This window comes from Eriocheir sinensis, chromosome 18, assembly GCF_024679095.1.
Source record: "Eriocheir sinensis breed Jianghai 21 chromosome 18, ASM2467909v1, whole genome shotgun sequence".
Classification (NCBI taxonomy): Eukaryota; Metazoa; Arthropoda; class Malacostraca; order Decapoda; family Varunidae; genus Eriocheir; species Eriocheir sinensis.
In genome coordinates, this window is record NC_066526.1 from 5070787 (window position 1) to 5098313 (window position 27527).

Below are 27527 nucleotides of genomic sequence, written 5' to 3' on the forward strand. Positions count from 1 at the left end.
CCACTCTCATTGGTTCAAACTGGCGGCACTCATTGTCCACTTTGGTCACTTTTTCAATCATTCATTTTTAGCAACCCTCCCCCCCACACACCTCTACATCACTCCTCTACTGGATCAAACAGGAAGCACTCATTGATTTCAGTTTAGTCATTTTTTTCATTATTTTTTTTAGCACCCCCTTCCCCCCCCTACACACAGACTCCTACTGGTTCACACTGTAAGCACTCATTGTTCAGTCTTTACAGCACAGGTAATTTTTCTTTTCTCATATGGTCGCCCTAAGTCATTGTTTTATGAAGTTTTTTTTTTTTATCCACTGCTCCCGTTCAGTAAGTTTTTTTAGTCTCACGTTTTTTCTCAATATTTCGTAGCATATTTTTTTTTACCAAAGTTACACCTTTCCACCAAATTTTCTGTTTTGTTATAAGGAAGAGTTTTAACGTAATCCTGCTAAAAGACAGACACACAAAGAGCAACGAACATCGAAAAATAAATCGTGCAGCTCCGAAAACAAATTCCTTGGGGTTGGCGGAGGTGACAGCAGCAACAACAACAACAACAACAAGACAATCAATAGCACCATCATCAACAGCAACAAGAACACCAACACCAACAAGACATATGGAAGACAAAAAAAATTTATACGAATCAAAAAACAAAATCCGGGAGACAAAATAAAAGAGCTAAATAATATCGGACAAAACGCTGCTGTCGCTACACTTGGGGACAAAAGGAAGGCGAGGAAAGGTTACACTTTTATTGTATTATCGGAACAAAGAAGGAACCATCGGGCAGGCGTTGTTTTTATGCGCCAGCCAGACACGAGTAAGGGTGAGACTCGCTTGTTCGACTTCGATGTTGAGTCTATTGTAGGCTTTGTGTTTGCCTTTGCCCTTTCTGTCCTCTGTCTGTTTGTCTGTCTGTCTGTCTTTTTCCCTGTTTGTGTTTTCTTTGTCACCATCTTCCTTTTTATCTGTTTGCTCTTTGGTCCTTTTCTGTGTCCGGTGTTTCTGTGCATCCTCTTTGTCTGTATTTCTTTCGTCTTTCTCTGTGTGTCTGTCTGTTTACTTCCTTGTTTCTGTTTGTTTATTTGTCTGTTTATATATTTCTCTGTTGTTTTCGTCCTTTTCTACGTCTTGTTTCTGTATATTTTTTTTTTCTCTTCATCATTTTGTCTGTATTTTTGTCCCTTTTCCTGTGTCTGTCTACGTCTCTTTCTTCGCTGTCTGTGTGTCTGTTACCGTCTCTTTGTCTGTTTGGATAACTGACTCTCTTTGGTCGTGTGTTCGTCTGTTGGTTGGCTCGTTGCTTGTCTGTCTTTCTATCTTAATTGTTTTCTTCTTTTTATAGTTTTTTTTATTCGTCAGTAAGTCAGTTAGTTGGTCGATTAGTGTGTCTGTCTGTCTGTCTGTCTGTCTGTGTATCTGTCTCTTCCCATCACTCTATCTTCGTCAATCTCCCCATTTTACCAGCATACCCTCATCTCTCTCTCTCTCTCTCTCTCTCTCTCTCTCTCTCTCTCTCTCTCTCTCTCTCTCTCTCACGTATCAGCCATTCTCGTCGGGGGCTTTCAAAACACTCGGGAACAGACACATAACACACACAGGGAACCCGATGCTGTGTGTGTGTGTGTGTGTGTGTGTGTGTGTGTGTGTGTGTGTGTGTGTGTTGCTGTAGATCTAATCAAGTTCTCATCTTATCGCTTTGTAAATTCCTTCGTCTCTTTCTTTGCTTCTTTCCTTCCACTTTACTCCTACGTTCTTTTCTTTTTCTTTTCTTATCTTCTTTTCTTTTTTTTCTTTTCTCCGTTAATTTTCCGTTCCCTTCTCGTTCCTCCTTCCTTCCTTCCCTTCCCAGAAAAGAATACTCGTAAGTGATTTAAAATGTATCAAACGGCTTTCTTCGCTTCTCAGAAAGGAAGAAGGAAGAAGAGAAGAGGTGGATTAGGGGAAGGAATAAAAGAGAGAAGGAAGAGAGGGAGTAGATAAGAGGAGAGGGAGAAGGAAAAGGAGAAGAGATGGAATGAAGGAAGTAAAAGAGGAGATAAGAAAGTAAGAATGATAAAGGAAGATGACAGGGAGATAAAGGTGATTAGGATAAAGAGAACGAAAAGGAGAAAGAAGAGAGAAGAAAGGAAACGAGGGAGGGAGTAATCGAGAGTAAGAGAGTAAAAATGATAAAAGGAGATGAGAAGAAATACAAAAATAGTGATAATGATAATGAGAAAAAACGAAAATAAGAAAGAGTAATAGGCAGGAAACGAAAGAAAGAAGTAGAAAACGTGAGAAGGAGAGGAAGAATAATTAAAAATGAAAAGGATACAAAAAAGGTGAATAAAGAAGATACATAACGAAATAAGAATAGGAACACAAGACAACAAAACCATGAGGGAGAGAAAAGTGAATGAAGAGGGAAGAAAGGAAGAAACGAATATTAAGAAACAAAGGGAGGGAAAGACTGAAGAGGAGGAGGAGAGGGGGAAAAAACGAAACGAAGGGAGGAAAGGATAAAGGGAGAGGGGAGGACCAACTATAAATGGAAGGTGGAAATTAAAAAGGGAGGAGTTGAGGGTCATGGAAGGAGAAGCAAGTAATAATAAAAGGAAACCGAGTGAGGGGAGGGAGAGGGAGGGGAAAGGAGAAAGGGAAGGAAGGGAGCAAAGGAAGGAAGGAAGGAGGGAAGAAAGAAGGAGGGTAAGGAAAGGAAGGAAGGAAGGAAGGAAGGAAGGATGTGAGGAAAGAAAGAAAGGAAGAAAGGAAAGGAAGGAAGGAAGAGGGTAAGGGAAGGAAGAAAGGAAGGAAGAGTGTGAGGAAAGAAAGAAAGGAAGAAAGGAAGGAAGCAAGGAAGGAAGGAAAGAAGGAAAGATAAAAAATAATGAAAGAAAGAGAAACAGAAAGCCGTGAATAAAGGAGAGAAAGAAGCAAAGAAGAGGGAAAGGAAAGAGAAAAAGGGAAAAAAGAATAAGGAAAATTAAAGAGGATTGAAGATTGAAAGACAAAAGGAGAAAGGAAAAAAAGGGAAAGTAAAGAATAAATGAAAGAAGAAAGGAAGAAAGGAAGGAAAAAATAAAGCAAGCAAAGAAGAGAAGAAGGAGAAGGAAAGAAAATAAATAATGAAAGGAAGAGAAACAGGAAGCCATGAATAAAGGAAAGGAAGAAGCAAAGAAGAAGGGAAAAGAAACGGACAAATAAAGAAGGGAAAAAGAGGGAAAGGAAAGAGAAAAAGGTAAAAAAGAAGGAAAATTAGAGAGGATTGGAGAGAAGGAAAACAGAAGGAAAAAGGAAAAAGAAAGGAAAGTAAAGAATAAATGAAAGAAGAAAGGAAGAGAGGAAGGAAAAATGAAGCAAGCAAATAAGAAAAGAGGAAGGAAATAAAAAAAAAATAATGAGATGAAGAGAAACATGAATCCGTTAATATAGAAATGAGAGTAAGATTAAATTAACAAAAAGTGGAGCGGAATGAAGGCACGCGTGAAGGAATGAAGGATGGAAGGAATGAAGGAGGCGGAGAGAGACGGAAGGAAGGCGAGGAAGAACGCAGCTTTGTGATTTAATATTTTACACGGCAGAATGAGCTTGTATTATATCTTCCATTTTGCATCATATTAATTTTTTGCATGAATCTGCTTTTTTTTTCTTTCCGTCTCTCCCTTTTCTTTCCTTTCCTTTTTTATTTATAGTTTTCTCCCTTTTCTCTTTTTCTCTCTTTTCCTTTGTTTCTCCCTTATCTCTTCTTTTCTCTATATTTTTCTCCCTTTTCTCTCCTTTTCTCTTTTTCTCTCCTTTTCTTTCTGTTTTTCCCTTTTCTCTCCTTTTCTCTCCTTTTCTCTCTATTTTCTCCCTTTTCTCTTTTTCTTTGTTTCTCCCTTTTCTCTCTTTTCCTCTCCCTTATCTCTCCTTTTCTCTATTTTTCTCCCTTTTCTCTTCCTTTCTCTCCTTTTCTCTATTTTACTCTCCTTTCTCTCTCCTTTTTTCTCTATTTTTATCCTTTTTCTATTCCGTTCTCTCCTTTTTCATCTCTTTTTGTCTCCATTTCTCCTTCTTTCTCTCCTTTTGCATTATAATAATTTTTTAGCAAGAACCTTTTTCGTCTCCCTCGTCTTCTCTACCAAATGAAAAAAAAAGACAATTCAACCTAACTTAGATAGTTTCCTTTTCGGATTGATAAATTGGGTTTCCGCTTTGGTGTGTGTGTGTGTGTGTGTGTGTGTGTGTGTGTGTGTGTGTGTGTGTGTGTGTGTGTGTGTGTGTGTTTGATTGCCTCCGTCTTTCTGGTTAACTGTCAATATATGTCTGTGTCTGTCTGTCTGTCCGTCTGTATATATGTGTGTATGTGTGTCTGTCTGTCTTTCTGTCTGTCTTAGAATCAATCAATGCATTCAATCTTCTTTCCCCTCTCTCGCTTCCTTCATCCTATCCCTTTTTCTGATCCTTTCTCTTTGTCTCCTCCACTTCCTCCTTTCTTCCTTCCCTCTCCTCCTTCCCTTCCTAAGCTCTTCCATTTCCGCTCCTTTCCCACGGCCCTTAAGGCGCAAAGGAGGCTGAAATAAGAGCAGCTAATCCGAGAGAGAGAGAGAGAGAGAGAGAGAGAGAGAGAGAGAGAGAGAGAGAGAGAGAGAGAGAGAGAGAGAGAGAGAGAGAGAGAGAGAGAGAGAGAGAGAGAGAGAGAGAGAGAGAGAGAGAGAGAGAGAGAGAGAGAGAGAGAGAGAGAGAGTGAGAGAGAGAGAGAGAGAGAGAGAGAGAGAGAGAGAGAGAGAGAGATTTACATAGAGAAAATAGGACCAACAAAGGTTCCCCACACCTAGACCCATGTTTTACATTAATCAGAAGCCTCCAAAACGTTGCATTTCTACTCTAGTTGATATTAAGTTGAAGGAAGTGACGGTCGAGCTTATTTTTGAAGGAGTCAATCGTGTTACACTGGACCACTGATGGTGGAAGCTTATTCCATTCTCGCACTACAACGTTGGTGAAGAAAAATTTGGTGCAGTCTGAATTTACTTGTCTACATCTGAGTAGAGAGAGAGAGAGAGAGAGAGAGAGAGAGAGAGAGAGAGAGAGAGAGAGAGAGAGAGAGAGAGAGAGAGAGAGAGAGAGAGAGAGAGAGAGAGAGAGAGAGAGAGAGAGAGAGAGAGAGAGAGAGAGAGAGAGAGAGAGAGAGAGAGAGAGAGAGAGAGAGAGAGAGAGAGAGAGAGAGAGAGAGAGAGAGAGAGAGAGAGAGAGAGAGAGAGAGAGAGAGAGAGAGAGAGAGAGAGAGAGAGAGAGAGAGAGAGAGAGAGAGAGCAGTTTGGGTTCAGATCTGGCCGCTCCACCTCAGACCTCCTGCTGCTCCTCTCCAGGGATTGGCAGGACTCGCTAGACACCGGCCTGGATACCATTGTCGTCGCTCTCGACATCGCGGGTGCTTTTGACCGGGTGTGGCACGCGGGCTTGCTGGAGAAGCTTCGTGCCAAAGGCATCCAAGGACACCTGCTGATGCTGATGAGCGACTACCTTCAAGGAAGAAGCCTCCACGTCGTCGTCGGCGGCCAGCAGTCCAAGGACCTCCCAGTGGGTGCCTCAGTCCCTCAGGGATCTGTGCTGGGACCTATCCTCTGGAATCTGTACATCGACGACCTTCTCAGGAGTCTGCCAGCAGTCTCTGCATACGCTGACGACTGCACGCTCTCCCTCTCCTACCCTCGCCAAGAAAGCCAGCAAGCGGTTGCTGAGGTCAACCAGCAACTACGCTTGATACGGGAGTGGGGGGAGCGCTGGCAGGTGAACTTTGCTCCTGAGAAGACTCAGGCGATGGTGATCTATCGGTCCCCGGCAGCCACACAAGCTGTTGAAGGAAGGGTGATGTTTGGCTCCGTCACCCTCCCGCTCCAGGATTACGTCAGGATCCTCGGAGTGGACTTGGACCGAGAGCTGCGCTTCGACCGCCACCTGAAACACGTCGCCCACCAAGCCTCCCTACGTGTCTCTGCCCTTCGTAGAGTGGCTAATTTCCTCGACAAGCGAGGAATTATGCTCCTCTACAAGGCCCAGGTAAGATCCTACCTGGAGTACGGGGCTCTGACCTGGATGTCCAGCGCTGCCACACACCTGCAGAGACTGGACAAGGTGGAGCGACGGGTGCAGCGACTGTTACAGGAGAACAACCCCCAGCCGCCCCCTCAGGATATTATACATCTAGACACTCTGGAGCACCGCCGGGACGTCGCTGCGCTGGTGGTGTTCCACAAGGCCCAGGTACAAGGAGTACCACACCTGGCGAGACTGAGGCTCCCCCCGCGAGAGGCTGTGAGAGATACGAGAACGGTACTCTCCAGCCACGAGCAGGTCGGGGTGCCGAGGTCACGCGCCAGCCAGCACCAGCGGACCTTCACCTCCAGGGTGTCCCGCCTGTGGAACACATTCACTGCAGCAGGGCCAACAGTGAGGGAAATGTCCACCCAGCAGGTAAAAGTGGCTGCTCACAGGTGGCGAAGAACATGCCCCACACCACTAGTGCTGCTAAATACACAGTGAGCAAGTGTAAAGGGCTTTTGAAATAATGCACGAGAAAAAGTGACATTTTAAGCCCTGAAAAGTGCACAGTGAAACATATGCTACTCGAACGATCGCATAAAGTGTCGTCGGTGAAATACAAATATGTTGTGTACTATAGATTCGTCAGTTTAAAAGAGAGAGAGAGAGAGAGAGAGAGAGAGAGAGAGAGAGAGAGAGAGAGAGAGAGAGAGAGAGAGAGAGAGAGAGAGAGAGAGAGAGAGAGAGAGAGAGAGAGAGAGAGAGAGAGAGAGAGAGAGACACACACACACACACACACACACACACACACACACACACACACACTTAGGGTACACCGATGTTATTTGCAGCTGTAAATTTAATACTCGGCACATCAACACGTGTTCTGTGGTTGCGGAGGTCGGCAGGGGAGGAGGGGGGAAGAGGGGGGAAGAAGGGGGAGGGGGACAGCAGGATGGCAGGGGATAGAAAGCATTGGGGTAAGGAAGAGAAGGTAAGGAGGTGTAGGGATGGGTAAAGGCGGTGTCACACTAGCACTTTTTCCGTCGATTAATGCGATTTCCGTCGATTTTTCATCGTTCCGCATGAACTTATCGCATGAATTTGTCAGACGATCAGGATCGTTTCCGCCTGCAAATTTCCGCCTTTGTTTACATTTCCAAGACCAAGACCGAGACTTTCTGCGTGGCTTCAGCCTGTCACAAACGCTCTCCTGCAGTGACAGCCTTCCTCATCCTGGTGTCATTTCTGGCAATAAGAGGTGTCACTAACTCCAGAAGTCTGTGGTACTGGCTTTTGTCCAACCTGATCCAATTCTTCAGAGTCTCATGATCCTCTAAACTCAGCTCTTTTAACAGCCTGTGGTACACACTTTCTCTTTCCCGACGAGCCAACCATGAGCGCATCCATGCACGCTTTTTGGCTTGTTTAGCTCGTCTAAGTCTCACAATACACAGTATTAGGTTCAGAGCAGCGTATCTTTGCCGCAGCGTGGACTCCATGTTTGTTTACATTCCTTGGTCTGTGCCGACGGAAAGTTTCAGACGAAACACAGTTTGTGTGTGACAGGCTGCAGCCAAGATATCGACGATTTTCAGAAAAACGACGGAAAAAGTTGACGGAAAAAGTGCTAGTGTGACACCGCCTTAAGGGGGACAAAGGAAGGTAGGAATGAGTAAGAATGGGGTGTGTGGTTGGCAAGGGCAGAGGGCAAGGGTTGGAGGTAAGGGTGAGGGAAGGGGGGGAGGGAGGGGAAGGGGGGAGGGGAGGAGTGGAAGAATGGGTCACAACTCTCCTCCACTCTCTTACGTCGAAGTGGATTGTGTGGGTGACGTGTGTGTGTGTGTGTGTGTGTGTGTGTGTGTGTGTGTGTGTGTGTGTGTGTGTGTGTTATGTCCCTCGTGTGTACCCTTGCATGCATCTGCGGGCCATGTGTACGTAATTTAGCTCGATATCCATGACTGTTTTGAAGACGTGCCCATACCTTCTTGCTTGCCTGTGTGTGTGTGTGTGTGTGTGTGTGTGTGTGTGTCCTAATATCCAGCCTTCTTTAAGCTTGTTGGTAAGCCGTTTTTGGACAGGCGCGTCATGGCAGGCTGGATGGATGGCTGGATGGCTGAGTGGCTGAGCGGCTGAGCGGCTGAGTTGCTGCACGCTGATGGGATAGGAAGGAAGGGGAAGAAAAGGGAAGAAAGGAGAAGGAAGGGGAAGGAAGGGGAAAAAAGGGTGAAAGAAGGGTGAAGGAAAGGGAATGAAGGGGAAGGAGTGGGAAGAAAGGTGAAAGAAGGGTGAACGAAGGGGAATAAAGGGGAAGGAGGGGGAAGAAAGGGGAAGGAATGGGAAGGAAGGGGAAGCAAAGGGAAGGAGAGGGAATAAAGGGGAAGAAAGGGAAAGGAAGGGGAAAGGAAGGGGAAGGAAAGAGAAGTAAAGTGAAGCAACAGGAAGGAAGGGGAAGGAAGTGCAGGAAGGGGAAAGGAAGGGGGAAAGACGGGAAATAACGGGGAAGCAAAGGTAAGGAAGTGGAAGGAAGGGGAAGCAAGGTTAAGTAAGGGGAAGGAAGTGAAGGAAGGGGGAAGGACGGGAAATGAAGGGGAAGCAAGGGTAAGGATGTGGAAGGAAGGGGAAGGAAAGGGAAGTAATGGCAAGGAAGGGGAAGCAAGAGGAAGTAATGAGAAGGAAGGAGATGTGGGCGGTGAGAAATGAAGCAATGATTTTTCTCCCCCTTCCCTTCTCTCTCATTCAACGATGGATGGCTTAGTGAATGGCTGAGTGGCTGCACGCTGACAATATAGGAAGAAAGGGAAGACAAGGAGAAGGATGGGGAAAGATGGGGAAGGGAACGGTGAGGTACAGGGCAAAGTTTTTTCTGTCCCTTCCCCTCTCTCTCAGTCAAGGCTGGATGGCTGAGTGGACTGAGTGAGTGGAGGAGATGGAGTGGGTTAATGAAATGGGTGTGGGGTGGAAGGTTTTGGAAATAAGGGCGATAAGGAGTGAGAAGAGCATAATAACGTAAGGAGTATGCAAGAGGCCGGAGTGGGTGATGGTAGGGGCAGCGATCTCCTTTTGTCTCCCTTTTCTTCCCACTCACTCACTCAAGAATGAAGGGTAAGTGGGTAGCAGGAAGGTAGGTTTGCATACAGAGGCAAGAAAATAGGGAAGAAGGGGAATGAAGATGGAAAGAAGAGGAAGAGGAAAGCAAGGGGGATGTTTGTAGTCGTATGTAAGGGGGTGTGGGGGTATGTATGTATGGTTTGGACACAGCCGTAATAAAAATGATCGGAAAGTAGGGGAAGGAGGATGAAGAGGGGAAAGAAAGGGTCCGAAGAAAAGAGGATTTAGTGATGTAGATAATATGATAGTTAAGTAGCTGAACGAAACCAAATAGGAAAGGAAGTTAAGGAAGATGGAAGAGAGGGAAAGGAAAGAAGGTGAAGAGAGATGAATGTAGTGTTATGTAGGGGTGTGTTGTGTCATGTATCCCACAGTTAGAGGTAAGAAAAAGTAAGGTAAGAAAGAAGAGTGATGGGGAAATAGGGAATGGAAGATGGAAGGAAGGAAGGAAGGAAGGGAGTGAGGAAAAGGGGATCTCGTGGTCACCCTGCCTTTCCCCTCTTCTCCTCGCCCTATCACTCAAGGAAGATGGAAGGGGGAAAGGGAAGGAGGAAAGGAAAAAGAGATGTCGTGGTCTCCTGCCTTTCCCCTCTTATCCTCACCCTATCACTCAAGGAAGATGGAAGAAGGAAAGGGAAGGAGGTGAGAAAAGAGGGGTGTCGTAGGCTTCCTTTCCTCTCCTAGCCTCACCCTATCACTCAAGGAAGATGGAAGAGGAAAAGGAAAGGAGGGGAGAAAGGAAGGATGTCGTAGCCTTCCTTTCCTCTCCTACCATCACCCACTCACTCAAGAAAGATGGAAGAGGGAAAGGAAAGGGGACTGAAGAAATGGGGATCTCGTGGTTTTCCCCATTTTCCTAATTAAAAAAAAAGATGGAAAAGGGAAAGGAAAGAAGGTGAAGAAAGGGGGGATGAGGTTGTCTTCCTTTCTTTCCTAGTAAAAAAAGATGGGAGAGGGAAAGGAAGAGGAAAGGAAAGAGTGATATCGTGGTCTTTCTCCTTTTCCTAATTATAAAAAAAGATGAAAGGGGAAAGGGAGAGGAGGTGAAGAAAGGGGAGATGTAATGGTTTTCCTTCCTTTCCTAATTAAAAAAAGATGGAAGGGGGAAAGGAAAAGGAAAGGAAAGAGGGATATCGTGGTCTTCCTCCCTTTCTTCTCCTACCCTCCTTTTCCAAATTAAATAAAGATGGAAGGGGGAAAGGAAAGGAGGTGAAGGAAGGGGAAATGTAATGGTCTTTTTTCCTTTCCTGATTAAAAAACGATGGGAAAGGGAAAGGAAGAGGAGAGGAGAGGGGGATATCGTGGTCGACTCTTCCTCCCTTTCTTCTCCTCAGCCACTCACTCAACGATCAAGATTTGCGACTTTGAAATATATTACGACAGCCTTGATCATAAACATCCGTGGGCCATGCGTCGACTACTTATCTCGGCGCCTCAAAAGGAAATTGCATGCATCTCCCAGCGAGGCGAGAGGCTTTGCTATCACGTCTCTTGGGGAATATGCAAGTCGGGAGGAGGAGGAGGAGGAGGAGGAGCTTAAATTTACCTGCAGCGGTCGGGGAAAAAAAATTACTTTGTAGGCTGTCTTGCGAGTGTCGGGAAGAGAGGCAACAGCGTGAGGCAAGAGTTTTAATCTCACGTTGGGCGTCTTGAAATATTTCGCTTCGTCTTGTTGTTCTTGTTGTTGTTGTTGTTGTTGTTGTTGTTGGTGGTGGTGGTAGTGTTGTTTATTGTTGTTGCTGTTGTTGTTGTTGTTGTTGTTGTTGTTGTTGTTGTTGTTGTAGATGTTATTCGTCACTCTCGTCTTCTTCTTCTTCTTTGTCTTCTTTCGTGTTTTTAGAGTTCTTCGTGTTCCTCTTCTTTGTCTTTTTCTTCTTCTTCTTCTTCTTCTTCTTCTCTCTCTCTCTCTCTCTCTCAAAGCACAGATTATTGCCGGAAAGTGATGAGGGTTTAGTGTGTGGCTGATTATAACGTGCTTTTAATCTTCCTCCCCCTCCTCCTCCTCCTCCTCCTCCTCCTCTTCTTCTTCCTCCTTCAACGCCTCCGCCTTTCTTGTCTCGCTCCATCCTCCTCATCTCAAGCTTCTTTGATATCTATCCCTCCATCCTCTTCTTCTTCTTCTTCCTCCTCCTCCTCCTCCTTCAAGTTAACGCCTTTTCCTTCTCCTCTTCTTCCTTCTCGTCTTTCTATTTCCTCTTCTCCTGATCCGTCTTTCTCCTTCCTCTCTTGAATACACTTATCTATCTTCTTCTTTTCGTCTTCCTCCTCCTCTTCCTCCATCCTCTTCCTTTTATGTCACCTCCTCCTCCTCCTCCTCCTCCTCATCCTAAGCCATCTACTTCTTGTCTTCTTTTTCCCTCTCCTCCTCCTCCTCTTCCTCCTCCTCCTCCTCCTCCTTCTCCTTTATACGCAACTTCCTCCTCGTATTCATTTTAATTTCCTCCGTGTCCTCCTCGTTCTTATCCAATTATTATCATTCCTCCTTTATTTGTTTTCTTTTTTTCTTCTCCTTCCCTCGTGGCAATTTGTTTTTAATGTGTTTTCCTCGCCTTCTAATAGTTTTGTGGTTTCTTGGTATTGGTTTTATTTGTTTTGTTTTATTTTCTTCCCTTTTTGTCGGTTATGCGATCAGCTTTATTTTATTTTATTTTTTCTTCATATGTTTGTTGTTTTGATCTTTTATATATTTTCTTTTTTTTCTGGCGTTCTCCGATTTCATGTTGTTCAGTTTCCTCTAATTCCTTCTTCTTTTTCTTTTTTTTATTTTTTTTATTTTTTTTATGTTTTCTTCACAGTTTCCGATTTCATGCACTTCAAATCTCTATTATTTCTCCTCCTGTTTTCTTTCTTTGTCTCATTTTCTTTCACTGTTATTTTTCGTTCTTTTTTTCTTTGCTTTCTCTATAACAGCTTTCAATTTCCTGCACTTCAAATCTCTCTTATTCTTCCTCCTTCTGTTTCGCTTCACTTTCTCTCATTTTCTTTTAGTTATTTTTCATTCTTTTTTTCATTGCTTTCTCTGCAACAGCTTTCAATTTCCGGCGCTTCAAATCTCTCTTATTCTTCCTCTTTCTGCTTCGTTTCTCTCTTTAATTTTCTTTTACTGTCATTTTTTTTTTCATTGCTTTATCTATAACCGCTTTCAGTTTCCTGCACTTCAAATCTCTCTTATTCTTCCTCCTTTAGCTTCGTTTCTCTCTTTAATTTTTGTTATTGTCATTTTTTCATTCTTTTTTTCTTTGATTTCTCTATAACAGCCTTTGATTTCATGCTCTTCACTTCTCTCTTCTTCCTTCTCTTTTTGTTCCTTTTCTCTTTCTCTCATTCTCTTTTATTGACATCTCTCCTTTATCCCGTTCTTCTTAACTGCCTCTGTTTTCATGCTCTTCAAATCTCTCTTCTCTTCATCTTTCTCCTCCTTCTTTCTTTTCTCTTTCTTTAATTTTCTTTTATTGTCATTTCTTTCGATTTCATGTCCTTCACTTCTCCTTTCTTCCTCTTTTTCCATGTCTTCTGTTTCTTCTCCTCTGACATTTCCTAATCGTACTTCGTTCCTCCTTCACTGTGTTTTTTTCTTCCTTTTTTTTTCTTTTTTTTCTCGTCTTCTTGGTCACTGATCCTCTCGTCTTACGTTCTCAGATTCTTTTCCTCCTATTGACTAGTTTTTCTGTGTCTGTTTGTGCACATGTTTGGATCTGTCTGTCGGCCTTTTTTTTTTTTTTTGCAAGAGTAATTTCCATATGTCGTTGCCGCCTGTCCATGTGCTTATTTATCTGTCTATTTATCTTTGTGTGTCTGTTTCTCTGTCTGTTTGATGTCTGTGTGTATTTTAAGAGCTTCTCTCTCTCTCTCTCTCTCTCTCTCTCTCTCTCTCTCTCTCTCTCTCTCTCTCTCTCTCTCTCTCTCTCTCTCTCTCTCTCTCTCTCTCTCTCTCTCTCGTTTCCTGTCTCCACTTCCATTCCTGTTTCTTCAACCTTCTCATATCTCCCTCAGTCATGTCTTCCTTTCCTCCTCCTCCTCCTCCTCTTCCTCCTCCTCCTTCTCATCATTCTCCTTCTCCTCTTTCTCTTTCGTTATTTTCCATTTCCATTTGTCTCGATCTTGTCTTCCTTTACTGATCACGTTAATTTGGCCTTATTTGTATTTCTTTTCTTCTTCCTTCGTTCTTCTATCTCTCTTTCCCATTAATTCTAACCTATTTATCCCTTTCGTTCCTCTTCTTGTCCCTCAGTAGCTTATTCTTTCTTAACGAGCTTACAACCTTGATTAGTCCTATAAATCCGGGTTAACGTGTGTGGATCCTTTTAAACACGCATAGACCATCAGATAACCATTAATTTACGCTGCCACAGATGCATATGCAAAGCCGGACAACATAAATATCAGATCCTGGAGACGGAGGACGGCCAGGGTGAGCCAAGGTCCGCGCCGCTCGCATGCACATATATGAAAACCGAGCAAAAAGAATATAGAAGCAAAAAAAAAAAAAAAAAAAAAAAAATCACAGTCGTAACACCCCATCACTTATTTGGGTGACTCGGATGCGCGGTCAAGCGAGTAACGACGCGGCCTCCATTATGTGTAACAAGTCGCTTTGTCTCCGGGCCATAAGAGGCGACGATAAGGGTGCATGCCCAGCCTAAGCGATGCGGGATGAGAGGAGTGAGCCGAGTCGCCGCCCTCCCTTACTCGTGTGCCCCCCCCCCCCCCCCTCGAGCCCCTCCTCTCCTTGTCCCTCCTTCCAGTTGTCGCTTTCCTGCTTGCCTTCCTGCCTCGACTGATCGGCTCTCCAACTCAGGCGGATGGAGACACATTTCCAAGCTAGTCTTTGCACAGCCACGCCCTTTAAACACACACACACACACACACACACACACACACACACACACACACACACACACTGTCTGCCTTTCTGTCTCTTTCTCTCCGTCTGATGTCGATGTGTGTATTTTAGCTGCTTCTCTCTGTCTCTGTCTGTCTGTCTTTCTGTCTGTCTGATTGTTTATTTGTCTTTCTATTTGTCTGTCTGCCTGTCTGTTTCTCTGTCTGACATCTGTGTGGGTGTTTTAACTGTTTTCCTCTGTCTTTGTCTATCTATTTGTCTGTGTATCTGTCTTTCTGTCTGTCTACCTGTCTATTCTTTCTCTCTTTCTCTGTATGTTTGTCTCTTGACCTGTCTTTCTCTCTCTCTCTCTCTCTCTCTCTCTCTCTCTCTCTCTCTCTCTCTCTCTCTCTCTCTCTCTCTCTCTCTCTCTCTCCCGCCGGACAAACACCCCTGACAGGCCTCATTCCATATTGACACCGACGCGGGAACTGCATTAGCTTTTACTACTCGATTTTTGTCGCGCCGCTCCGCGGAGGCTCATTAAATATGCCACTTGGATCGATGCGTCATTTATCCGCGTCGGGCAGTCTTGGCGCCGGTGTTTTGATTTTATTTCCGCCAAGCCAAGGTCCTGATGGGAGCCAGTGGGTGTTTGTTATTCAGTATCCCTTCCCCTTCAGTCTACTCTTCACTCGCCTTGATCGGCCGGCGGGTTGGAGTGAGTTGACGGTGACCAATATCTTGACGGTTACCTCGATGTCTGGCTTGATTTTATTCCCGCCAAGGTCGTTATGGGAGTGAGTGGGCGTTTGTTATTCACTATCACTCCCCTTTAGTTCCTCCTTCAGTCGCCTTGATCGGCCGGCGGTTCGGAGTGAGCTGATGGCGACCACGATATTGACGGTTACCTCGATGTCTGTTTTGATTATATTTCTTCTTCTTCTTCTTTAAGATTTACCCCTTCAAGAAGGGAACAGGGCCTTTGCACAAAGGGGGCTCTGTAAGGGGGAGCGAGCGATGCAAAACTCGGGGCGGTTATAGGGACGTCTCCGCCGCCGCCACAGCCACGGGTATCAGCCGGCGAGCAGCGACGGAGACACGGGCCCCCCGGGCAGGCGCCCAGTAGCAGCCCGTACCAAGACCCGGGTGAGCAGCCAGACAGTCAACTTAACCGGCGGACCGGAAGGGCCGGCCGAACTGCTCACCCGAGGAGGACTGGCGTGCCTCTGATTATATTTCCGCTAAGGTCATGATGAGAGTGAATGGGTGTTTATTGTTCACTATCACTCCTCTTTAGTCCCCCCTTTAGTCGCCTTGATCGGCCGGTGGTTTGGAGTGAGCTGACGGCGGCCAATATCTTGACGGCGACTTCGATGTCTGTTTATCTTCGCCGGAGGTTAAGGTGGCGTGAACGCAATAGGATCCTTATCAAAAGACCCTTCAAGAAACCCTCCTTCATGGACTACCTTAATTATTGGTCTCGGGGCTTGAGGCGTTAGAGATAATTAACGTTTTCGATGCTGAGGTTTGGGTACTCAGCTGTCACAGATTATATTTCTACACTAAATTAACAAGACTCGTTGATCTTCTATTTGAAATACCTTAATTAATGTAGAGTCTAGGTGACAAGACGTCCATTGTAACTCCCCTTTTCTACGCAAACGTTTAGGTACTCAGCTGTCACAGATTATATTTCTTCCCTATATTAACAAGACTCGCGTTTCTCCAATATAAAAATGCCTTGATTAAAGAAGGGTCTGGCTGCTGGGGCGTCAAAGCTAATTAACATTTTCAACGCCAAAGTCTAGGTACTCACTCAGCTGTTGCATATTAGATTTCTTCACTAGATTAAAAACACTTTCATATCTCCTCCATTATAACTACCTTAATGAGGGGTCTGGGTGCTGAGGCGTCCATAATGATCCCCCTTGTCTACGCTAAATTCTAGGTACTCACTCAGCTGTCACTCACTGCATATCTACACTAGATTAAAAACACTCCCTTATCACTTTTATAAGCTATCCAGACGGTGATTCTGGGTGCTGAGGCGTCCATGGCAACCTACATTTTCTACTCTAAAGTCTTGGTATTCAGCCGTTTCCGATTATATTTCTACACTAGACTTAAAACGCTCACCTATCTCCTACATAAACTACCTTGACGGTGATTCTGGGTGCCGAGGCGTCCATGGCAACCTAAACTTCCTACGCTCAAGTCCAGATATTCAGCTGTTACGGATTATACTTCTACACTTGATTAACAATACGCGTTTTTCCTCCTTTATAAACTGTCTTGACGGTGACTCTGGGTGGTGAGGCGTCCAACCCACATCTCCAACGCTACGATCTGAGCCACCTCTTTGGATTCTTTTTAGGAGCAGCGAGTAGCGGGCTTTTTTTTTATTATTGTTTCCTTTTTTTGTGTGCCCTTGAGCTGTCTCCTTCGTTATAAAAAAATAAAAAATCTGATGTCGCAGGTTACATTTCTACACTTGACTAAAATCCCTCGCCTTTCTCTTTTATAAACCACCTTGACGATGTCTCTGGGTGCTGAAGCGTCAGAGGTAATCCACATTTACTACGCTAAGTTCGGGGTACTCAGCCGTCACTGATAACCCGCATTTTCTGTACTACATTGGGAACTCTTGTATCTCCACACACACACACAAAAAAAAAAAACGCTACCTGGATAAGAGCCGCTTGGGTAGAGACCTCACACGTAACACACATTTCAGCGCCAAGATCTGGGTTCTGAGCCGTCTCTGATAACTCTCATTCTCCACACTACATTAGAACTCTCTCATACCTCCACTGTAAAAAAAAAAAAAAATTACCTGAATAAGCCGCCTGGGTAGAGACCTCACACGTAACACACATTTCAGCGCCAAGATCCGGGTACTGAGCCTCACTGATAACTCTCATTTTCCACACCACATTAGAACTCTCTCATACCTCCACTGTAAAAAAAATAACACTACCTGAATAAGCCGCTTGGGTAGAGACCTCACATATACCACATTTCTACGCCAAGATCTGGGTACTGAGCCTCACTGATAACTCATTTTCTATATTACATTGGAGCTTTCTCATACCTCCACTGTAAAAAAAAAAAAAAAAATAACATTACCTGGATATGCCGCCTAGGTAGAGACCTCACACATGACACATTTTTATGCCAAGATCCGGGTACTGAGCCTCACTGATAACTCTCATTTTCCACACCACATTAGAACTCTCTCATACCTCCTCAATAAAAAAAAATAAAAAAATAACTACCTGGATAAGCCGCCTGGGTAGAGACCTCACACATGGCACATATTTCTACGTCAAGATCTGGGTGCTGATTCCTTACTGATAAAAAGCTTTTCTTACACCAGATAAAAAAAAAAGAAACATTCACGTACCTTCTATAAAAAAAAAAAGTACCTTACTAATCTTTCAGGGACATCAGCGACAACGCATTTTTTTCATCAAGATCTGTACCTGATAACTCGCTTTTGTTTCGCTTTCTTTTACATAAGAACATAAGAACTTAAGGAGTATGCTTTCCCATTTACGTGTCGCTCTAAAAATAAAGACTACCAAAATGAACCTTCCGGGTATATTAAGACGCCAAAGATAACATACATTTTCTACACTAAGATCTGTAACTGCTAACTCGCTTTTCCTTCACTTTCATTCACTTTCACATTCACGTATCTCTGTAAAAATAAAAAATAAAAATAAAAAAACGAGCCTTCTGGGTATACTGAGACGCCCAAGATATCTATATTTTCTACTCTAAACTCTGTCACTGTTAACGAATTTTTTCAGTAGGTTAAGCACAGTTGTGTATCTTCTGTAACAAAAGCTACCTTACTAAGTTTTCTGGATACACAAAGATGACAGAGATAACACACATTTTTTACATTAAGATCTATCGCTGCTAACTCGGCTTTCTTTCACTAGTTAAAAAAACAAAAAAACATTCGCGTATCTTCACCAAAACAAAAACTACCGGAATAAAACTTCTGGGTATATTACGACATAGGATGATAACACATTTTCTTCACCAAGCTCTGTCGCCGATAACTCGCAAAAAAACATTCGCGTATCTTCACTAAAACAAACACTACCGGATTAAACTTCTGGGTATACTACGACATCAGAGATAACACATTTTCTACACCAAGATCTGTCGCCGATAACTCGCATTTTTTCACTAGATTAAGAACATTCACGGATCTTCTATAAAAACTGCTGTAATAAACGTTTTGGGTACGCTGAAGTTGGTATTCTGACACTTCCGCTTCTCACATCAACGTTCTCCTAAAGCCGAAAAGGAGATTAATCGGATTCCCATGAGTGTTTTTTTCACGTTCATGGCATAGGAAAAGGGTCAAACTACCACAAGGGTCATACAACTACCCTGGAAATGCCCATAACACCTACGAGAGCCGTGTCAAATGTGCGTACTTGGAAGCCAAATTGTTAAAGACGTCAAAGATAACCTTCATTTTCTACACCAAGATCTGCCGCCGATAACCCACACCTACTCTACATAAAACACGCGTCCGTATCACCAACCTGTCGCCGCCTTATCTCCTACAAGCAATCACCCTGGCATCACCTCTCGGGCCCACGCGTTAATTAGCAATTCTTCGTTTTTTACCAGATCAACGCACTTCGCACATCGTCTATATCGCTTTCTGACCCATAAGTATACAAAAAGCACATCGATACTTTACGGTTTTAACACTAACTTCAACTGGATATCGTAATTGGAGTGGCTAAGGCGGTTTGGGGGCCTGGAACTGATGAATGCAATGTTCTGCGTGTGACTATCTGAAAACACTGCATGATGGCGCGGGTACTCCGGTAATGAGTGAGCGGAGTTTTGCCCGCCACCGCGACACTAATTAGGTTGTCAACGGAGCTGCCACTTAAACACATCGACACGTCCTTAATTGCCTCTGCTACCTGTCCTCGGCGCCCCGTAACATCTGTTCTCACGCGCTGCCCTCGCCTGGCTGCCCTTCGCCTGTCACACGCCTGTCATATCTCCGCCGTGGTTACCTGAGACTCGTTGTTGTTGCTTTTTTTTATATACTGGCGCGCACGTCCTTAATCTGGTTTATGTAGGGCGTGGAGTGTTTATGAATATGAGGATAATGATGATGATGATGATATAAATAATGATGGTGATGATAATGAGGATATGACTCACTTCTACACTAACGATGTCTTAATACGATGGCTGATACATTTTTTTTTAAACTGGTACACTCATCTTAGTCTGATCAGAAGAGGTAGTTGAATGTTGATGAATATGATGATGATGGAGATAAAAAAACATTGATGATTATGATGATGAAAATGATGATAATAAGATTCATATTTATACTAGCGAAGTCTTAACAGCATGGGTGATATTTGAGAAAAGCCGCGATTAAGCAAGGACCTTCGAAATATATATATTGATTATCGAGAGAAGAGACTTTTCTTGTAATTAACTCTTACTGCATCTCCTTTTGCCTTAAGGAATATCAAACAGTATTGACAAGTCGAGCCCAAAAATCTCGACACAAGAAAACAAGACTCAAAATAAAATGCAAGAAAAAGAGGGAATCGTTTTGTGGGTCGTAGAGAAGAAAAAAAAGAGTTCAGAAGACTTATGAGACACTAAAAGGTAACCAGAATGCGAGCAAAGACATAACTCATTTCTCTCAGTAAGGAGTCGAAGAGAGATACGGAAGCTGCAAGGACACCAACCAATAAGTCATAAGGGAGAGAAACACGGACCTACTCTTTCATTACAAGGCTGGACGAAGATAAAACAACGACCTGAACCATTTGACGACAACCCAAATGAAAGGGATACCAAACAGAGACACAAATAAGGGAGATAAAACAAGGAGTCGAACCATTTAACTACAACCGAAGTGAGAGGGACACCAAACAGAGGCACAAATAAGGGATCGTAACACTGGTCAGCTCTTTCACTAGATAACTGGACAGGTATAAAAGGCACCCGAGCACTTACAATCAGCCCACCTGAGACACCAGAGAAAAGTGAAACATGGATAAACTCTCTCACTTAATAGCTGGAGAGAGATAAAGAGGGTTAAGTGAGAGAGTGGAGACAGATTAACTCATTCACTATAGGAAGCCGAAGGAAGATAAAGAAGGGATCGGAACACTTTATGAGACAACGGAACATGGATGAACACTCACTAAAAGGCGGGCCGAAGATAAAAGTTAAAGGGTACAAACGTGTTATTGAAGACTGAGGAACAACAAGGATAATCACTCACTAGAAAGAAGAAAAATTAAAGAAAATAAGGCAACTAAACAACACGAGAGGATACACAACAGAACGATAGACGAACATAAAGGTAAAAAGGACAAATAAGCGACAGAGGAAACACTCACAAGAAAATAAAAAGGGAGATAAAGGAAATTGAGAGACGAGGAAATAACACAAAGACAAGAGAGAGAAAATACGGAAGACAAATGAAAATGGAAGAGGAACAGTTACTAAAAAGATGGACGGAGATAAAAGAAAATGGAACAAACAACAGAAGGTGACACGTAATAGAAAAATAGACGAAGATGAAGCAAAAAAGAGAAACTAAGAAACGACACAAATACACACAAAAGTAAAAGGAATATGGGACTAAGAAACACAGAAAGGGACACACGATAAAAAAATAGACGAAAATAAAAGAAAATGACTGACTAATAAACAACACTCAGATGACGAAGATAGAGCAAAATGAGGCAAATAAACAGCACAGGGGAACACGAACCAGAAATATAAACGGAGATAAGAGGAAAATGAGAAAATGAGAATCGACACAGAAAGATAGACGAAGATAGCGAAAAGCAGGACAAATAAACAAGACAGAGGAACACATACTAGAAAGATAGACAAAGATAAGGGAAAAATGAGAAACTAAGAGGCGACACAGAAAGATAGACAAAGATAGAGTAAAAGAGAACAAATTAACTATACAGGAACACACACTAGACACATGAACGATAAAGATAGAGAAAATTGAGGCTTAGAAACAATGGATGGAGTATGCATCTCATGTGTGGGGGGGCTCCACTCACACAGCTCTTCTGGACAGAGTGGAGGCAAAGGCTCTTCGTCTCATCAGCTCTCCTCCTCATACTGATAGTCTTCTACCTCTTAAATTCCGCCGCATGCTCTCTTTCTATCTTCTATCGATATTTCCACGCTGACTGCTCTTCTGAACTTGCTAACTGCATCGACTTTCTACTCATGCTCATCCTAAACTCTGGAACAATCTTCCTTCATCTGTATTTCCTTCTGCCTACGACTTGAACTCTTTCAAGAGGAGGGTATCAGGACCTCTCCTCCCAAAACTGACTTATCTTTTGGCCACCTCTTTGGATTCTTTTTTTTTTTTTATTAATGTTTACTTTTGTGCCCTTGAGCTGTCTCCTTTAAAAAAAAAAAAAAAAAAAAATAGATGGACGAAGATAAAGAAAAAAAGATAAATTAACACAGAAAGAAAGATCAGCGAATATAAGGCAAACGGGACAAATAAACAAGATATGGACACATACGCGAGAAAGATAGACGCTCAAGATACAGGAAAATGACAGACTAAGAAGCACCACAGGAAGATAGGCGAAGATAAAGCAAAATAAGGCAAATAAACAGCACAGATAAAGATGGACGATAAAGATAAAGAAAAATGAGACTTAAAATCAACACACGAGAAAGACAGACGATCAAGATACAGGAAAATGAGAGACGAAGAAGCGCCACAGGAAGATAGACGAAGATAAAGCAAAATAAGGCAAATAAACAGCGCAGAGAAAGATGGACGATAAAGATAAAGGTAAATGAGAGCCTTAGAATCAACACAGGCAGACTACGATAAAGTAAAAACGAGACAAACAAAAACCAATAACACATTAGAAAATTAACATAGACGAAGATGAAGAACAAAACGAGGGTAAGAACACACAACACGAGGGACAATTAAACAACACAGAATAACACTTACCAAAACTATGAACGAGGATAAGAAAACGAGGCAAAGAACATACAAAACACAGACATTAAGAGCAAGACAAAAGATAGAGGAAATAGAGACAATAGACGTTAAAACATAATAGACATGAACACATAAAAAAAATACAACAGAAAACACAACAGACAAAAGAACACACACAAAGAAAAGCAAGACAAAAAACGAAGAAACAAAACAAAATACACAAAATAACGAAAAAAACAGAAATAAAAACGAAAAACGAAACAAAAAACACATACAAAATAAAGAACACACACACAAAAAAAACAGAAAAAAACAAGACATTAAAACACAACAGAGACACAAACATCAATTAAAAGGCAAGACGAAAGATACACGAGACAAAGGTGAGTGCGTGACGCCTTGCCCGCGCACCTGTACACCTGCCCTTACCTGCACGGAGAAGCGGGCGGTGCAGGAGGCGGGGTAGATGGTGTAGACGCCGCTGGTTGTCTCTCCTGCAGCGGCTACGGCGGCGCAATCCCGGGGTTGAGTGCTGACTGAGGGAGGAGGAGGGGGGTCAGGCAGGGGGAGGAGGACGAGGAGGACGAGGAGGAGGAGGAGGAGGAGGGGTGATGGTGGCGGTGGCAGGAACTGGTTTATCTTAGTGGGGAAAAACTGTTATCAAGCTTCCGAGGACAACGAGGACAAGGGCTAAGACGAGGACGAGGACGAGGATGAGGAGGACGAGGAGGATGAGGACGAGGACGAGGATGAGGAGGACGAGGAGGATGAGGACGAGGACGAGGCGGACGAGGACGAGGACGAGGAGGTGGACGAAGACGAGGAGGAGAAAGAGGACGAAGAAACGGAGAATATGGAGGAATTGAAGAAGGATGACAAAAGAGGGAGAAAGGAAGAGGAAGAGGAGTTTAGTGATGATGAGGAAGAGGAGAAAGGAGAGGAACTAGAAGATGAGGAAAAGGAAGATGAACTGAGGAAGGGAAAGACTGAGGAATTGGAGTATAAGGAAGAGGAGGAGGAGGTAGGGAAGGATGAGGAATTAGGAAAGGAGGAGAAGGAGGAGGTGGAGGAGGAGGAGGAGGAGGAGGATTTTGGAGTAGGGGGTCAAGCTGTGGAGGAGGAAGGATGGGGGTCAGATTGAGGGGGGAGTGGAGGCCATACTGCAAATGAGGGAGGTGGAGGGGTCATCTGGGACAACTTGAGGTCAGATATTGATGGGGGTTATCGAGGGCCGAGGCGGCAGAGGTCACCCGCGTGATATTTATGCCTTTAATTAAACACCTCCAATTCATCTCTCGACTTAATGGTTCGGGTGACGCGACTTTGACGTTAATTGTATGTCGGGAAATTTAAATAACGACCTGCTCTCTATTTTTTTTTATATGATGTAGATTTATTACTGTTATAACTACTACTACTACTACTACTACTACTACTACTACTACTACTACTACTGCTGTTGCTACGACTGCTACTTCTACTACTTCTATTACTACTACTTCTACCACTACTATTACTACTATAACTACTACTATTGCCGTTAACGTTTGTAAATATAACTAGCAAACTACTATTTCAATTTTTTGACGTAGATTCATAACTATTAAAACTACTATTACTGTTGCTACTAAAATTACTACTCTTATTACTGTTACTGTTACTACTAATTACTACTACTGTCATCTGGAAATTTAGATAACATACTATTCTCTCTTTCCTATATCGCACCTGTTCTCTTTCATATATTTCATCACACTTTCACGTATCAGCAATTCACCATCTAATATTGTGAGCAATTACACGTGTCGCTTCATCACACCTTTTCCAGCTAACATCACTCGTCACGCGTTAATTACCTACGTGTGCTACTGATCATCATAATTACTTCCATTATCTTGTCATCTACACGTTCAATGTTTGTACAAGTGCTCGCATATATCTTCATTAACCTGTTCTCCCTTAGCCCCTTAATGAGGGTGTTTAATCTTATTCCTCTCAAAATTATTATCCCTCCATACACGAGCTTTAAAATGTGAGATAAAAAAGCTACTAGACAATAATAATGATAGATACACTAAGAGGAGGCCGCAGGTAATTGCATCTCCGGGACCCTCAATAGGCCTATAAAATTAAACAGATTCAACAAGGACATGAGCGAGAATTAATTTACCAAAGGAGTGGTGGGTGAGTGGAACAGGCTTGGCAGTCATGACGTGAGTGCCAATACGACAGATATATTGAAAAAATAGATAAATACATTGATAGTGAGTGTACGTAGGCTTAGGTTCACAGGAGCTTCCTTGCATAGGCCTACCGGCTTTTTGCAGTCTCCTTATGTTCTTATAAGCTGAACTATCTCCCAGACCCTCAACTGACCAATAAGCTGAACTCCCTGACTCTCAACTGACCAATAAGCTGAACTCCCTGACCCTCAACTGAACAAAAGGCTGAACTCCCTGACCCTCAACTGAACAAAAGGCTGAACTCCCTGACCCTCACCTGACCAATAAGCTGAACTCCCTGACCCTCAACTGACCAAAAGGCTGAAGTCCCTGACCCTCACCTGACCAAAAGGCTGAACTCCCTGACCCTCAACTGACCAAAAAGCTGAACTCCCTGACCCTCAACTGACCAAAAAGCTCAACTCCCTGACCCTCAACTGAACAAAAAGCTCAACTCCCTGACCCTCAACTGACCAAAAAGCTGAACTCCCTGACCCTCAACTGACCAAAAAGCTCAACTCCCTGACCCTCAACTGACCAAAAAGCTGAACTCCCTGACCCTCAACTGACCAAAAGGCTGAACTCCCTGACCCTCACCTGACCAAAAGGCTGAACTCCCTGACCCTCAACTGACCAAAAGGCTGAAGTCCCTGACCCTCAACTGACCAATAAGCTGAACTCCCTGACCCTCAACTGACCAAAAAGCTCAACTCCCTGACCCTCAACTGACCAATAAGCTGAAGTCCCTGACCCTCAACTGACCAATAAGCTGAACTCCCTGACCCTCAACTGACCAAAAAGCTGAACTCCCTGACCCTCAACTGACCAAAAAGCTGAACTCCCTGACCCTCAACTGACCAATAAGCTGAACTCCCTGACCCTCAACTGACCAAAAAGCTGAACTCCCTGACCCTCAACTGACCAAAAGGCTGAAGTCTCTGACCCTCAACTGACCAATAAGCTGAACTCCCTGACCCTCAACTGACCAAAAGGCTGAACTCCCTGACCCTCAACTGACCAATAAGCTGAACTCCCTGACCCTCAACTGACCAATAAGCTGAAGTCCCTGACCCTCAACTGACCAATAAGCTGAACTCCCTGACCCTCAACTGACCAATAAGCTGAACTCCCTGACCCTCAACTGACCAATAAGCTGAACTCCCTGACCCTCAACTGACCAATGGGCTTACTATTTCCCAGACCCACAACTGACCAAAAGGCTGAACTCCCTGACTCTCAACTGACCAAAAGGCTGAAGTCCCTAACCCTCAACTGACCAATAAGCTGAACTCCTGACCCTCAACTGATCGAAAAGCTGAACTCCCTGACCCTCAACTGACCAAAAGGCTGAACTCCCTGACCCTCAACTGACCAATTGACTTACTATTTCCCAGACCCACAAGTGACCAATGAGCTGAACTATCTGACCTCGATCTCTGACTCTCACCTGACCAATAAGCTGAACTGTCTCCCAAACCCTCAACTAACCAATCAGCTGAGCATCCCAGGCACTAACCTGCGTCCTCCTCGGTCATCTGCCTGGCGATCTCCGAGGCCAGGCGAGTCACCATCCCCAGGTTGAGTGATTGGACCTCCGTGATGGGCCGCCCCTGCACGCCCCGCATCTGCCAGGACCCAGACTCGTCCACGTCGCCTCTCCTCCGCCCGTCACTGCGAGCTCCTGGTGCCTGGGGGGAAGGAGGGAGTGTGTGTGAGGATGTGTGTGAGAGGGATGTGTGAGAGAGGTGTAGGCTGAGGGTGATGTATGTGGGGGGTGAGGGTGACGTGCGAGGGTGGGTGTTTTGTGGTATTGATTTTGCTTCTTTATTGCTGTTTTTTTCTGTAGTTTTGGTGATTTTTGGGGGTGAATATATATGACTGCTAAATTTTGTTGTCTCTATCTATATACCTTCCTATCTACCTGTCTATCTAGCTAGCTATTTATCTATATCTATCTGACTATTATTATCCTCTCTCTACCCTCTCTGTACTTTGTCTCCACTCCCGCCGCCCTCCACGCACATATATGCACACACACACACACACACACACACACACACACACACACACACACACTAACTCCATCACAAAGAACTATGGTTGCTTGGTTCTGTTCCCTCTGTTTCTCTGTGTTCTCTCTTTACCCTCTCTCTACTTTCCCCTCTCTCTATTTTCCCCTCTCTACTTTCCCCTCTCCCCTTTCCCACACATATACAAATACACCAACCCTAATCTACACACACACACACACGAACTCATCCAAAAACACACACTCCTCGCCTCACCTCCTTCTCCACGCCGTTCTCAGTGGGGAAGTATGCGAGATCATCCTGCGCCGACCTCTCCTTGGCCCCCGTCAGGTAGGTCCGCTGTTGCCGGGACCGCGAGAGGCTGGGGGAGATGCCTCGTCGCTCCGGACCGCCCAAGCCTCCGCGCCTGTCCCCGGGGCACGTATTGTTGGCCAGCTGATCCAGGCTTTGAGGGAGAGATAGAGGGAAGTTAGGCGAGATGGGTTAGTATGTGGTGTGATGTTTGTGGGGATTATTTTGAGGGAAGGAAGTGGGTATGGGAAGGGTGTTTGTTTTCAATGTTTTGTGTGTGCTTGTGTGTGTTTGTGTTTTGTTGGGTTTTGTGATTGTTATTGTGCTTTTATTGTTATTATTGATAATCGTATTACTGAAGCTACTTATACTAACGCTCACAGGTGGGCGCGGTACTGAAAAATCAGTAGTGCGGTTGCGGTAGTGCGGTACTTTTTCCGAAGTAGTGCGGTTGCGGTAGTGCGGTACTTTTTCCGAAGTAGTGCGGTTGCGGTAGTACGGTCCCATTTTTTTCTTTCCCATTGCGGTACGCGGTGTGCGGTACTGCGGTAGCGGTAGTCAAAATAAAAAAATACTTCAGTGCCTATCCTGGCTATCCAAATAAAGAAAACATGCTTAAAATAGTACAATTGCCTTAATTTACAAAATGAAAAATCGGCCGGCACCACGGACGGGTCGAGGGTTGAAATGGCCGGCACCGCGCGGGTTAAAGAAGACGCGCAGTGTAGTAGTTTAGTCTGTCTATTCAGTATTTAATTTTGAACAATAACTGAAAAGTCAGAATGATTGAATCACTGATTCTGATGACATACTGATTGACTGATTGAGTCCGATTCACTGTAAAAAGAAAATATTTCTGTGAGCATGCCGCGCTGCAAATGTCGTCTTCGATAATTTTCAAAGTACCGTAAAAAAAGTACCGCAGGATTATTTAGTGCGGTCCGCGGTTGTGCGGCATTTTCAGAAATTTTGCGGAAGTGCGGTACTTTTTTTTGTGATGCGGTACTACCGCACTACCGCACTGAG

The 27527-nt window shown here is 44.0% G+C and overlaps 1 protein-coding gene across 1 annotated transcript in view; it reads right to left on the minus strand.

The window, feature by feature from the left end:
- The window catches only part of LOC127000170 (ficolin-1-like), an 84824-nt gene that overhangs the window by 17203 nt on the left and 40094 nt on the right, over positions 1-27527 (minus strand). The window contains exons 7-9 of the mRNA XM_050863561.1: positions 26466-26655; positions 25697-25868; positions 22388-22494 (exon numbers count right to left, since the gene is read on the minus strand). Of these exons, the coding sequence (XP_050719518.1) occupies positions 22388-22494; positions 25697-25868; positions 26466-26655 (469 nt within the window). The remainder of the gene's footprint in view (positions 1-22387; positions 22495-25696; positions 25869-26465; positions 26656-27527) is intronic.